Here is a 15,935-nt window from a genome sequence, read left to right as displayed (position 1 = left end):
AACAAGCAAAGATTCAAGGGAGAAAGGAAGCAGGTACAAAAGTACAAGGACACAGAAGAGCAGAAATAAGGGGGAATACTGAATAACCTGATATGACTATAAAAGAGGGCAGGCACATGAGAAGTGAGGTATATGGGGCCGGCCCGGTGGCTCAGGCGGTTAGAGCTCCCTGCTCCTAACTCCGAAGGCTGCCGGTTCGATTCCCACATGGGCCAGTAGGCTCTCAACCACAAGGTTGCCAGTTCAATTCCTCGAGTCCCGCGAGGGATGGTGGGCTCCGCCCCCTGCAACTAAGATTGAACACGGCACCTTGAGCTGAGCTGCCGCTGAGCTCCCGGATGGCTCAGTTGGTTGGAGCGCAACCTCTCAACCACAAGGTTGGCGGTTCAACTCCCGCAAGGGATGGTGGGCTGTGCCCCCTGCAACTAGTAACGGCAACTGGACCTGGAGCTGAGCTGCACCCGACACAACTAAGACTGAAAGGACAACAACTTGACTTGGAAAAAAGGCCTGGAAGTACCCACTGTTCCCCAATAAAGTCCTGTTAAAAAAAAAAAAAAAGTGAGGTATATGGAAAGGGGGTGGTGATTTAAGTGCTTAGACTCTGGAATCAGAACCTGGCTCAAACCTCAGAACTGCCATTAGTCCCTACTTCACTTGGAAGGTACTGTTGTTTTGTTTGTTTGTTTGTTTCCAGAACTACATGAGATAAAACTTTATATATAAAGCCTTAGCACAATGCTGACATATAGTAAAAGCTCAGTAAATGTTAACAAAGGCCTTACATGACCAGCTATAGGAATTTAAACTGTTTTAATGGGGAGCAGGAGGGGCATGATTACATCTGTACTTTAAATCTTTCAGTTTACTGTGTCTACACACAAGATGAATGAGTCAGAATTAAGAGACAGAAAAGAACATTAAAAAGGAAGACGCTTCTGAAAAACAAAATCTAACTTAAGTTATATAAAGTAATTTAAAATATTTCTAGAAAGACCTAGAAAAGCTTCTACATAGTTAACTGTGCACACATACACAATGTAGTGTAGGATATTAGCTGCAACACTGTTTGAAATGACACACACACACAAAGGAAACCATCTAGACGCCCACTACAAGAAGAATTAAGTCAATTAGAGTACATCCATGCTCCCAGCTAGTAAGAATGAGATAGATGTCTGATGCGAAAATATTTCCAAGATAACGCTTATGAGAAAATAAGTTATAGAATAAATACTTATACTATGATACCAGTTGTATGAAAAGAAACATCCTGAACATACATTTATAAATATATACTCGTAGAAATGGTCTGGAAGACTACTTTCCAAACTGATTATTTTCAATTACAAAGAAGATGGTTACTTCTGGGAAGGGAAGTGTGGGAGATGTCAAAGGACACCTTTTCACTTATCACTTCATATTTATTATTTTACTTTGTATTTTAAAACAAAATATTTTTAACATGAGGGTGTATTTGTATATTACTCATATAATTTAAATAATTTTTTAAACTATAGGAGGAAACACGATCTAGGGTATGCAGTACTCTAGACACCTGCCTTTTCATATCACTCAGCCTCTCCATCCCCACCCTGTCACCTTCTAATCAGGCTTTGAGAGCAATGTCACAGAAGAGTGGCCTGGATTAACACACTTCAAGAGCCCTAGGAGAACTGGACAGAACTGAAGAGAAAGATTTTCTCAGAAATATGCACTGCTGCATCCTGAAGTCTCTGAACAAGATCATTTCTAAATCAGTTTTTTTCTCCAGACAAGGTCATTTCTAAAGTTGAAAAACAAAATCCTTCAAATGCAGCTATTATGCTTTTTGAAATGACATACTTGACCTTATTTCAGGCTTAAGTCAATCTCTAATATACATAAAGTAATGCAGTCACATGTGTGGGTGGGGGGAAGTGTACCTGATCTTTTTTTTTCAGTTCTTCCACTTGTCGGAGCTGTTCTGAAGTTAGCACAATCTCCATTCGCTGCATGTCCCTCATCAGCAAACGCTGCGATTCCAGAAACTGGTCATTGGCCTTCTGCCACGTGTGTTTTAACTGGTTGTGTTGTTGTCGCTCTTGCTCCAAGAGGTGGCAAACTGTAGGAATCCCCCAATCAAAAACACTGAATTTTAATGGTAGGCAATACGTTATTTCCCAAATTTATTTGACAGAAAACAACAACAACAACAACAACCTTTCCACAGTGCCACTCACATAACAAGTGTTTTAGGAAATATACTTTGGGAAACATTGCTCTAATGTCCCAAGGTATAGTAACCATTCCTAATTGTCATTAGTAAAGTCTGATAAATATGTTATCCAGGAATCCTTCTTGAGCCCATTTAGTTTTGACCTCTCAGGATAAGTCAAAGAATCTTTGTAAACGCTTGTGTTGTTGACATCCATTAGCTCAACCATCTTCTACCAAAAGGTAGCATCATCTCTCTACTCATCTCCTTAGGTACCCAGGTCAGAAACCTAAGAGACAACTCATATTTCTGACTTTTCTTCCCCCAAACACAGTCAGAAGCCTCCTAATGCTACCTCCTGTGCAGCACCACACAGCCATCTTCTACCGGAGATCAGCCGCAGGGCGCAGACACCTACAACTAGTCCCTTTGCTAGTCTTCCTGCCATTAGTTCTGTCCTCTCTGTTCTATCCTCCACACTGCTGTTAAAATAAACTTTCTAAAATTCAAAATTAGTACCATCACTCTCAAGTTTAAAGCCTTTCAGAAAAGTCAAACACAAAAACCACATATTGTATAATCCCATTTATATGGAAATCCAGAGTAAGCAAATCTATAGAGACAGAAGTGGATTAGTGGTTGCCAGGGGCTGGGGGGAAGGAGAGTATGGGGGGTATCTAGCAATGGGTACAGAACTCTTTTTGGAGTAATAAAAACGTTCTGAAATTAAATAGCAGTGATTGTGCACAACTTAGTGAATATTTTTTAAAAATCACTGAATTGTATACTTTAAAAAAGTGAACTTCACAGCATGTGATTTATATCTCAATTAAGTTTTATTTCAGGGGAAAAAAAAATTTTTAAGCCCTTCAGAGGCCCCCTAACTGCCCACAGGATAAAATCCAAAATCCTTAGCATAAGGTGTCCTATCTCACTCACATTTTGCGGCATTGCCTCTTGTATCCTATTTTTGCTGAACTACACTTCTTACACTTCCTTCCCTTGTGGCACCACATACAAATGACCTGGAATGTTACTCTCATATCTGACTACCTGACAAATACCTACCTATCTTTCAAAACTCCACTTAAGAACAACTTTTAAGAAGCCTATCTGCGGCACTGCTTCCTCCTAAGCCACTCCCAAGCCAGGCACCTGCCATATGCAACTGCACCGCTTTGGCAGCATAGCTAATTCCCCCAACTTAGGCTGTAAATTACATTGCTACTTAATTTTTATTTGTCTTCTTTTCATTAAAATACTATTTTTTGGTGTGAGTTTTTCAGTATGGAAATTAATCTATCCCCTTACTCATTTTAATGGCCTTCTCAGATACTTTTCCAGATATATTAGGAAGATTTGGTAGTCTTACACTATTTCTGGAAGGGTTGGGGCACATAGTTTAAACAGAAATTCCTTTTTTTTGGACACCCTTTAGAGGTGCAGGAGCACATTTGAAAAATGTTTTCTGAAAGCCAAAGACTCGTTCAAACTTTGGGTTATTTCATAACATTTCATGAAATAATTCTGCATGCTTATATAATTTCTGCTTTCCACTATTTGGGGGGAAAAAAACAACTCATACGCAAACCTAAATTATTTATGACAGAGCTTTATCTTCCACAGCATTTGACATACTTAAAAGTATTCATTGTAGGACTCTATCACCACAGCCCTAAACCTGAATATTAAAATATGTTACTAGAATAACCTGCAAGAAGTATAAGAGTTCAAGGGGACCCATGCATTTGGATGAGAGAAAAAAATTAGATCTTTATTTTCACTACCTCTAACTAAAATGTATCATTTCCTTCAATTATGAAATATAGGCAACCAACCACAGTAAGTATAATAATATCTATGACTTGGTCACCATCAGAAGCCACAGGTATTTTCTTATTTCAGTACAATTGATGCAGGTATCTTAATATGTCATATATGCCCACCACTACTTCAAAATTACAGCAGTTACTAGACCTGCTACTACACCTTATTATTTAAAGCATTACTAAAATAGCACATTTATTACTATACCATAAGTTTGCGGTTACTTGTATTTTGGTAACTGTTTTATAATATAATTGGTTTCTTTTGTAATCCTATTACATAAATTAAAAACATTATTCTGAGAGGGCCTGGTAAAGGAGTCTGGCACAAAATGGTTAAGAACCCCAGGCGTATAGGAATCACTAGAAGAATTAGACAAAAGTGTATTTTTTACCTCAGTGGGGAAAAGATGAGTTTTCTTCCCCTATCCTGGGAGAATAAGAGTTAATTTCTGCATCGATTGTCCCTTATAAACAGAAATATTACTTAAAAACACCAGAATACACTATCTGCTCTCTCTGTCCCACGTTCACTTTTGCTAATCCACCTCCATCAAAATAGGTCTAAAGAAAAGAGCAATTTAAGCAGAAGTTCCCAACTTGTTGTCTTTTGGCCCATAGCTCATGCCCTGTGAAGTTATTACTGGGGTCCTGGAGGAAAGAGAACAATCTAAATAATTTTAGTAGACCTCACATCCCAAAATTTTCATGAGAATATTGCAACCAATGGTAAAGCTTAAATTAAATCATTAACATAATAGACTGGGATTTTAAGACTTGTTGTTAACCAACATCAATTTGACTTTCATATTTCTGTTAGAGACTGAGATAATATGCAGAATATATATTTACCTTCATGCAATTCTTTCCGCAGTTTCTCAGCATCTTCCTGTAGAACGGATTTTTGAGTATTCAAAACAGCTACGTACATCTCTAGGTCAGTCCTACAAGATTTCTCAGCTTCCAGATAATGATTCAGTTCTTTAACCTGAAACAAAATGCAATTCCATTAAACTAAAATTTACATACATACTATAGAAAACTTGGAAAATAACATATCTAACAATAGGCATTATCTATAATCATATCACAAGAGTAAAACTATAATTGGGATTACACATAACAAGTTTTGTACCTTGCTTTTCAAAAAGGTAGTTCCAATTTGTACTCCCAGAACGACACATACATGTGCTCATTTTATGGCATACTCAGTAAAAACAGGTTTTTATTGTAAACAGTAATTACTTTCTAAAGATAAAAATAACACCATACCTTTATAAGTTTGCTTATCTTTGATTCCTAATGAGGTAATTCCTTAAATTTATAAAAAGGAGACATTTTCACAGATACATATATTCACGGAAGGAAAAAAAGAGGAAGTCACGATAGAAAAAAATAACTGGTCTCATACTGTAATGAACACAAATTTGAAGTACAGAATACTTTTTAAAAATCACATCTTTTAAAAATTTGTTTTATTTTTGTTGAACAATTAACTATAATGTTCAAATATTAATAATTTAGTCTAATATCTGAAATAGTCATAACCAAAATATAATAAAATGCAATCTTGCCCCAGAAAGTGATAATAGAATCATCACTTGTTTCACCCTGTCTTACAGATTGCCCATCCACTGGCCATTTTTAACTTCCAACTTTTTCAAATGGTTGTGTCTAATTTCATTTTCAAGGTCATTTTAAAGCCTATTATTATCTTCCCACTACACTTCAAACATGAAATAGCTGACTAATCTGTTTTCAGATATCTTTACTCCTAGACCATTAATACAATATAGTAGTATTGATCATGGACTGAAATGATTACTTAAAGCTGCCACTTGATACTTCACTGAAGGTTGTCAGCCAATCAAAAAGATATTAACCAAGTATGACAAAGTGCTGGCTATTATGAGGCATTTTCCCTATCATCTGGAGAGGATGATAATTCAGTTGATGGTAAAGGAGAGTCAATATGGCGCATATAAAATGGTGGCATATGACCACTCATCAGTTATTACTTCTTTGAACAAATACTTGATTCAATAATTAATGAATTTCTAACATTCAAAAGCTACTAAGAAGAACTCTGGGAAGATGGTGGCAATGGTGGCCATACTTTTTAAAAGTATGAGAATCTCCTTGAATTCCAAATATCCTAACAGAGTTATTAAAATAACAAAACCAAAAACACATGGATATTTACCAAAAAAACAAGTGATAAATAGAGGGTGGGGACAAATCACTGAAAGCTACCTACATGGACCTATATGATATCAGCATCTACACAGGTGAAAGTAAAGGGAAGCAACAAGGGCCCCAAGAACCCCAAAATAGACAACTGGGGCTCCAACTTGACAATGGCAGCTGAAATTGCGAAGAGTTTCAAACACTCCAATAGTGGGTGAATGCAATAAATTTGTCCCGTAAGACTTAAAACCTGGTTAGGGTAAAATGGTATCACATTTCTCTGATTTCTAGTGAGGTTCGGTATCTTTTCACATGACTATTGTGATTTCTTCTTTTGTGAATTCCTTGTTCATACATATTCTTTATTCGTTTCTCTGCTGGGCCATGTATCACAAGAACTTGGCAATTTCTATTAATTTTGAATACTAATTTTTTGTCAGGTATATGAGGTATAGATATCTTCCAACAGTCTATAGTTCTTCAAGTTTATGTGATATTGTTTAACGAGGAAGTTTTATATTCTAACGTAGACGAATCCGTCAATCTTTTCTTTTATAGTCAATATTTTTGTCTTAAGAAATGTTTTTTTATCCCAAATAACATATTCCTTTTTTTCATCTAAAAGTTTTAAAGATTTACTGTTCACTCTTATGGTTTTTAATTCATTGAAATTAATATTTGTAAAGTGTGAGGCACAAAGCTAATTTCACTTTATTTCATATTTACAAATAATTATTTTAAAAGCCTACTTTTAAACAATCTATTCTTTTCCCACTGATTTGTAATGCCACCTATCATGTCAAATTTCCCACTGAATATACATATATGTGCGTGTGTGTGTATATGTGTATATATGGGTATATATATGTATATGTGTATGTATGTGTATACATATCTATCTATAGCTATATATAGAGAGATATCTATATGTATATGTGTGCATGTGTACACACACACAGAGGGTGCCAAAAAAATGTATACACATTTTAAAAAAGGAAAAGTGTTAAAATTGTAATATTCAATATATACCAGTAACAAAAGATGAATACTAGTCACGTTTGACTTCTGCAATTACAAAAGGTGCTCAAAGTGGTTACCATCAGTGTCATTTTAATATAGTTCTTTCCTTTCTTAAAATGTGTATACATTTTTTTGGCACCCTCTGTATTTCTGGGCTCTTTAGCCTGTTTTTATTGGTCCATTTGTTTATCCCTAAACCAATAATAAACTATCTTAATTATAGCAGCTTTACTGTTAAGTCTTAATATCCGGTAAGCAGGACAAGTCTCCTCACCTTGCCTCCTTAAAATTTTTGCAGGGCGTATTTCTGATCCTTTGCATGTCCATATGAATTCTAGGATTTATTTACCTATTTATCAAGTTCGTTATTAAGTCCTGCTGGATTTTGAGTGGAATTTTTAATTTATAGATTAATTTGGGGATATACTGCCTGCTTTATAATACATTATCCTTCTATGAAGAAACACAGAAGTATTCAGATCTTCATTTTGAATGTACTCCATAAAGATCTTGCCCATTTTTGTTTAGATATATTCTAGGTAAATTAAATAAAGTACCCCTCCCTCATCCGTGGGGGATACATCCAAGACCCCTAGTGGATGCCTGAAACCGAGGACAAACTTTATGCATACTATGTGTACCAAACTGTATACATACTATGTTTTTTCCTATACATACATACATACACTTTACCGTTTCTCTTTTGAATTGCCAGCATCACTACTCTTGTGCTTTGGGGCCATTATTAAGTAAAATATGGGTTACTTGAACACAAGCACTGTGATATCGCAAGCTGATCTTATAAACCAGATGGCTACTAAATGATTAATATGCAGGTAACAGACACAGCATGGAGATGCTGGACAAAGGGATGATACACGTTCCAGGTGGGATGGAGTGGGACTGTATGAGATTTCATCATCTCAGACCAGCACTCAATTTAAAACTTACCAATTGTTTATTTTTGAGATTTTCCATGTAATATTTTGAGATCACGGTTGACCTTGGGTAGCTGAAACCTCGGAAAGTAAAACCCAGGATAAGGGGGGACTGCTGTAGGATTTTTTTGCTATTGTGAATGGGTTTTTTGTTTGTTTTTCTGACAAATACATTTAATGATACATTTTTCTTCACACAGATGACTACAGAGACTTTAATCCAGGAATATACACCTATACAACATAAACTAATTAGCCAGATCTAAAATAAACTGGCTTCTGAAAACTACCCTGTAAACATTATATCCTTTCTCCCGTCCAAAATGACCCTAATCTCATATGAAAACAGTTATTGTAGGGGAACCAGAAAGCTTTGTGGTCAAAAGTAAAAACCAAAGGAAAAATAGCAATTCAGTGGTTAGTTGGGGAAAGCAGGGAATCTGGTGCTCTCCACTGTGCTGCTTTGGTCTTCTTACTCTCGCTCTTTTTGTCCCTCTTCTTCAGCCCATGTACGTTAGCTCTCAATAGGTTTGAATAAACCACTGAAACTTACTGACTTCTTTGGAGCTCACCACAGTGCTCACCTTCTTTTTCCCATCAGTAGCTCCTAACAGACACTTGTTGTCTGAGGGCTCAAAGCCCTCCACAGACTTTCTTCCTTGGAATGGGTTTACTTCGCCCATCATCCTTCTTCAGGGTGATGAACACGCTACCTGACAACCAACATTTCTGGAAGGGCCTGGTCAGCTCCACCAGGAACTGCTCCATCCCGGCTCCGCTAGCTCTGCTCAGTCAGCATAAGTCCCACGCAATTGTAGCTGGAAATTCCTCCCAGGCTGCGCAGGCTTTCCACTACTGAATGGGATCTTTTTAATCCCCATTACAGTGTTTAATTGGCTACTACTGGGATATAGAAACACTATTGTGTTTGTATGTTGATCTTGTTGGAACAACTTTTCTGAACTCTTATTAAGCCTAATAACCCTTTTGTACATTCTCTTGCTTTTCTATATAGACAATCGAATCAGTTTCATCTTTTTCTTTCCAGTTCTTAAGCCTCATTTATCGTTTTGCTGCATCATCCAAGACCACAAAAAATCTGAACAAAATCATTGAGCACAGGTCTCCTCATATAGTTGCTGTCCTTAAATGGTAAGGCTGCTAAACACTGACATTATGTTTGCTAAAGGTTTGATAAATAGCCCTTTATTAAGTTACTGGGTGTTTCAATTTATCAAATGCCTTTCTGAATTCAAAATGAATATATTGCTAGTTCATTCTGCTTCCAGGGGCTACCTTGCCATTTGCATAGCTTCACCTCCCAAGGATCAAAATTTACATCAATCTTTATGGATAAATGTTTTCTGGGTTGTGAACACACAATGTGAGATACAGATAATGCATTACAGAATTGTACACCTGAAATCTATGTAACTTTATTAACAACTGTCACCCCAATAAACTTTAATTTAAAAAAATAAATAAATAAAATGAATATATTGCACTTCTACAATCTTTTTATGTGGTACATAATAATAGTTTTCTGGTGATACACCATCTTTAAATTCCTGGGAATACACCTTATTTCGTCATGATATCTTTTTTTCTTTTAAGCTACACTGTTGAAAAATTTTGTTTCTGTATTCCTCAATGAGCTAGACCTATAAGTTTCTTTGCTTATCCTGCCTTTCTCTGTGTGTGTTCGTAATGAAGTTATACAAGTTTCATAAAATGACTTGAAGAGCTTTCCCTTTTTCTATTCTAACACAGTTTATAAAATATAAGAATCATCTCTTTCCTAGAGGTTTGCAAAAACTTGCCTGCAAACCAGATGAATCCAATGTTTTTTGGAGGGGAGGAAAGAGGAGAAAGGAAAATTTTTCACTATGAATCATTTTCTTTAATAGCTACTGACGCCTTTAGATTTCCTATTTTATTTTGAGACAACTTTGACTAATTACCTTTCATTAGAAATGTTTTCATTCCATCAAATTTATTTCACTTCCAATTTATTGGTGTGACACTGTTCATAGTATTTATTATTTTTAAATCTCTACTGCTTTGTAGTTATGTCCCCTCTTTAATTTCTAATAGTAGTTATGTCTTCTCCTTAATTTCTAATAGTTTGAGTCTTTTTTCCTCACTAGTCTTCTTAGATGTTTGTCTATCTTATTAGTTTGTCCATTATATTGACATTCTCTATTTTTCTTCTGCTTTTCTATTTCACTAATATCTACTCTTATCTGTATTATTTCCTTCCATTCATATCGTTGGTACTATATTGTTTTGTTTTGTTTTTAGATTCTTGAGTAAAATATTCAAATCACTCAAAGTATAATGTACCTAAAAATAATACTTTATGCCATGCACTTTCCTAAGTGCTTTACATGTGTTAACTTTTACAATCCTCATAATAGCCTTATAAGGCAGGTAACATTATCCCCATTTTACAACTGAGAAAAGTACAGTAAGATTAAGTAATTTGCCCAAAGTAGCCCAGCAAATAAATGCTGAGCTCTTAACTACTATGCTCTACTACAGTATAAAATATAGTCTCTCTTTCTTGGGTATAGGGTCTGTGTGTCTATTACACCTAAGTTATTAATCAAGTTGATCAAAACTCCTATATCCCTACTAATATATATTTTTTTTGCTTGCACTATCACTTGCTAAAGGTGCTTAAATCTACTATAATTGTAAATGTCAATTTCCCCTTAATTGTCCCATTTTTCAGTTTACATATTTCAAGGCTATGTATGGTGCATTCAAATTCATGATTCTCGTATCTTATTGATAGATTATTTATTAGATGGAGTCCCTCTTTAACTCTATTAATTCTTTTTTCTCTTACATCCTGTTTCATAATACAAATGCTGTATCAACTTTCTTTTGGTTAGAATTTACATGACATATCTTTAAATATCCCTTTATTTTCAATCTGACCTTGTAAGTTTCATTTTAAGTATATCTCTTATAAGCAATATAAAGTTAGATTTTTTTAAAATCCAATCTCTTTCAGTATATGATTTATCAGTTTACATTTATTAGGATTACTGATACATTCACATTTCTACCTTCCTACATTTATTTCTACATTCCTATGTTGTGCTTCTGTTTACTATCTTTTTTCTTATTTTTTGTTTCTTCTCTACTTTTTTTAAATTAGTTATTAAAATCTTCCACACTCCCTTTGTATTTCTTCTATGTCTTTATGGACAACAAATCCAGCCAACTTATAACTACATCATCTCTAAAAGATCAATTCTGGGACTGGCTTGATCAAACAAAGTCAACTTTGAACAGCTTATTTTCCTTGATAACAAAATGCATGAGATCCGGTCTCATTCTGATAAGAAAATAAATACCAACTTTGTAACAAAGCAGCACAAGCGTCACTACTGTGATTATTTATAATATTACAAAAGACAAAATCATCTCTAAGCATTTTTTTGCATTTTAAATAAAGCAAGATTCTTAAGATACATAGTCTAAATTACAGTTTTTACCACCCTTAGTGATTCTAATTTTGCCCAAGACATTAGGGGAGAATCTTGGATTTCAAGCAAATGGATTACAATGTTTCACAACCTTTGAGGCCTCCAACTCTTTAATCTTGTCTTCAGCTTCTGTCAGTTTATCTTTTAAAGCTGCAATTTCCTTCTCCATGGGCATCACAACAGACCGAAGTTTTTCAGCATCCTCTTGGGCCTAAGGTTAAAAAGAATGGAATACTGCAACTTACTGATTTATTGCTTTTCTAAGAAACTCTGATCCACCCACTTATTAAAATTAGTGTAACATATAAGTCTACCAGACACTGTATTAACACTCACAAAACTGAACCATGTCCAAGTTTAAATGTTGCATTACTTTGAATGTCAAATCATAATAGTTTTCACAAATATTCCACTTAGAATTTGGGATTAAATAGGAAAATAGATTCACTATGACAATTGACTTTTGAATTAATTGAGTAATTGAGTTGGAAAATATCCTATGCATAAAAGGAAATACACATATTAAATACTTTTTTAAAATCTGGTTACTAAATTAATGAAACCATAATTTCTTATGAATATTGAAAACACTTTTTTAAACATTAAAAAACAGAACAATGTATTTGCTAAAATATTAGAAAATTACATTGCTATAAAAAGGCTTCCATCCAGTTATTTAAACAGACAATTTAAATATGAATTTATTTTTGATATTTAAATAAAACAAACCCAAAGATGACCCCTAAAATTATCACATTGTTTTCCATCCTTCATTCTCAAAAACATGGATTAAAAAGAAACAACATCCATAAACTCTTAAACTGGTGAGAAAATTAATTTTCATTTTATTTATACACACACACACACACACACACACACACACAACTGAAACAAAGGCAGACTCAAAAAATTGGCTTGTTTCCTTATAGTAAAAATGAAAATTCACCTTATTCACTAAATTTAAATGAGCTCAAGCTTATCCTAAATTCTTCATGATAGGGAAAATATCAAATGTGAGTGAAGATTTTCCCTAAAATAACAAACCTCTCACACAAGAGAGATTCACTTTGTTTTCCAGTCCTTACAAAGTCATTTCATCATTTATTTTATTTTGCACTAAGTCCTGTTTGGAAAAGACATGATTTTAAAATATCTTCAGTCAAGATTAATTTGGTATCCTTACAGAAGTCTGCTGATAAAAAAGAGCAGGAAAGCAAATAGGAGGGAAAACGCAAAGAATTAATGGAACTATTTATTAATGCAAAGATGACCTCACAATTCTAAGTGCTGCATAACATTATAAACAAACTTTTATAAGATAATATTTTTAAATGACAGGAAGGTCATTAAAAACAAAGAAAATCTGAGAAACTGTCACAGCCAAGAGGAGCCTAGAGACATGACTAAATGTAATGTGGTATCCTGGATGAGAGCCTGAACAGACAAAAGAACATTAGGTAAAAATTAATGAAATCTGAATACAAATAATGGACTTCAGTTAATAATAAATCAATACTGGTTTATTGTGACAAATGCACCATACTAACATATGATGTCAACAATAGGGGAAACGGTGTGGAGTATATGGGAACTCTGTACGGTATTCACTTTTTTTGTAGATCAAAAACTATTCTAAAAAATAAAATTTATTTTAAAAATTTTTAAAATGACAAAAAATAGCAGATTGTGGAAATCATGAATGTGAATATATTAGAAAAGTGGAAAAAACAACTATCCTCATGTGAATGGGTAGCTGTAGCTAGGAATAAAATTTCCAATGGCAGCATCAAATATGAATTCATCTCAACTTGAGAGAAATGAAGGTTGTCTATTGTTAGATGACTAAGTGACGCTAGTGATGATGAAGACATTGTCAGATCCTCATGAAGATTCTGAATTAAAATCTTTTCCTAAAATGAGAGAATGGAAAAAACTATTCCTCAAGATTCAAACTTTTGAGTGTTGGGTTCTCAGATTTTTACATTATTTTAAAAAACTAAATAACCATGAAAGTAGTCCTTGTATGGAGCAAGAATTAGGAATCTGAGACTATGATTAATCCCATTGAAAAGAAAAATCAAATTCTAATTATTATTTTCTATAATATGTGATTTTAAATATAATATATATACAAGTACGTATACACACACACACACACACACACACACACACACACACACAATTTAGTAATGTAAAAGTTTATATAATCAAACTGGCCATAAAGCTTTTTAAATTTTCTCAAAGATAACATATTTCACCTTATATTTAGTTGGTCTATGTTCAGGCATCTTATAGTAATATGTTCAAGCACAATATGCAGTACATTCATCACACAGGAACCAAGGTATATTGAGAAAGAAATAAAACCAGAAACTAAAGCACCAAGCAACAACACTCATTCAACAAACATTTATTGAGCACCTACGTTCTAGACACTGTTCTAAGCATTGAGGATACAGAAATAAACAAGACTCCTGCCCTCGTGGAGCTTACATTCTAGCAAGGAGAAAAAGGCAGCAAACATTAAACATGATAAATAGCTGAACACTGGATATTATAAGGAAATATGTGCTGTGGAAACAGAAAAATTAGAATAGCATAAGGGTGATCAGCAGAGTTGTGGTAGGCGGGGGAAGGAGATGGGCAGGCTGCAGTGTTAAATGGGAAGGTCAGGATAGGCCTCATGAGGCAGAGACTTTTGGTCAAAGATCTGAAGAAGGTGAGGGAGTTTCCTATACAAATATATGGGGGAATGGCATCAAATTATCTAGTATTATAGTTAGGTCTGTGTCCAAATAATTCCTCTAACAGAAAACATGAAAATACAACTTCTATTACCACAATAATATTAAAGCATCTTGCATTTGGATTTTAAATATTTCTACAGATGAATACATTCCTTCATACCTTTTTCATTTCATTTTCTAAATTTTCCTCCTCTTGACCTTCAGACAGCCTTCTCCTCAAATCAGCTATTTCCCTCTCTGCGGATTCTCGATACTGTGCCCACTGTGTTCGCTCCTGCTCCAGCCTAAGGTGGAACTGGTGCTCATAGTCACGAACTGTTTCTACAAAACATCACCAAATATTTCACGTCTAAGCATTCTGAAAAAAAAAATGTCTGGCACACTAAAATTTAAAAAGTAGTTATATAAAGAGCTTTTGCCTAATTTCTGGAAATCTTTTAATTCACTAAAAAAACCCCACTAAACTAACATTTCTAGTTCTTATTATGTGTAGAAATTTTGCTAAGGGCTTTAAATCATTTCTAATCTTCAAATAAACCTGTGTCATATGTTATTTTACAGATAAGGAAAGTTGAGAAAAGGTTAAGTGCCCTCGCCAATGTTTCATAACCCAAAAGCAGAGCTGCAATTCAAACCTAAGGCCACTCCAAAACTCGGTTCTCAGATACTACGCTATGGCTCCTAAGTCAAATACAACATGTCACCCCACTCCAACTACCTGCAAGTATGAGAAAAAAGGATGTATTTCTGGAATATTTTACTATAACCCAAGATTCTGAATTGAAATAAATTCGATAGTCTTTATAAAATGGCTTCATTTGTAATACAATCTGAAAACATTATGTGATAAACACCGATGGTTGCCCATTAATTTCCACTGCTCCTTCTTCCTTACTAACAAAACCCCAATTTTGTCCAGGAAGTCAATGGCCCAACTTAAAAACTAGATTTTCCAGTTATATGTAACCACATACCTCAATTAAGTGTGTGTGTTTGGGGGGGGATGTATGCTGGATATTTCTAGCAAAGTTTTGCTTTTCTGAGGCAGCCTGAAGGAGCAGCCATTTTTCAGCCATGAGGCAAAATGAAGTTGAAAACTACATACTAAGGATGAAGGAACAGAAGGATTGAAGGACCAAGAACACTGGGGACATCGTGGAACCACTGTAACCAGCTCTGGATTACCTACCTGTGGATATCTTCTTCTGTGAATAAAATAAACTCCTATTTATGTAAGCTACTGTACTCAGTATTGTCACAGAGGTTCAGAGTCATTCCTACATGATAGCCACAAACTGAGAAATAGGGCTAGTCTTACCAACTTTTTCCCAAGAGCACTAAAGCAAAAAAAGACACCCAAATGCTAAGACGGAAAAAATAAAGTCACCACTATTTCACACTTATAATATTAACTAAACAAATTCCAGGAACCAAAATATTCAGGAGGCAACTGACTTCATTTCATTATCTTCTCAGAAATGCAGGAAATAATTCAGCACTGGTACCAACATTAGAGAGAAATT

General features: G+C 34.7%; 1 protein-coding gene across 2 annotated transcripts in view; it reads right to left on the bottom strand.

Moving 5' to 3' along the window:
• The window catches only part of RABEP1 (rabaptin, RAB GTPase binding effector protein 1), an 84,256-nt gene that overhangs the window by 26,308 nt on the left and 42,013 nt on the right, over window positions 1-15,935 (bottom strand). For both annotated transcript variants that reach the window (XM_033089441.1, XM_033089443.1), the window contains exons 4-7: window positions 14,573-14,733; window positions 11,757-11,876; window positions 4,876-5,011; window positions 1,926-2,104 (exon numbers count right to left, since the gene is read on the bottom strand). In XM_033089441.1, the coding sequence (XP_032945332.1) occupies window positions 1,926-2,104; window positions 4,876-5,011; window positions 11,757-11,876; window positions 14,573-14,733 (596 nt within the window). The remainder of the gene's footprint in view (window positions 1-1,925; window positions 2,105-4,875; window positions 5,012-11,756; window positions 11,877-14,572; window positions 14,734-15,935) is intronic.

The sequence above is a fragment of the Rhinolophus ferrumequinum genome, chromosome 21, assembly GCF_004115265.2.
Source record: "Rhinolophus ferrumequinum isolate MPI-CBG mRhiFer1 chromosome 21, mRhiFer1_v1.p, whole genome shotgun sequence".
Classification (NCBI taxonomy): Eukaryota; Metazoa; Chordata; class Mammalia; order Chiroptera; family Rhinolophidae; genus Rhinolophus; species Rhinolophus ferrumequinum.
This window is presented reverse-complemented; position numbering and strand designations above follow the sequence as displayed.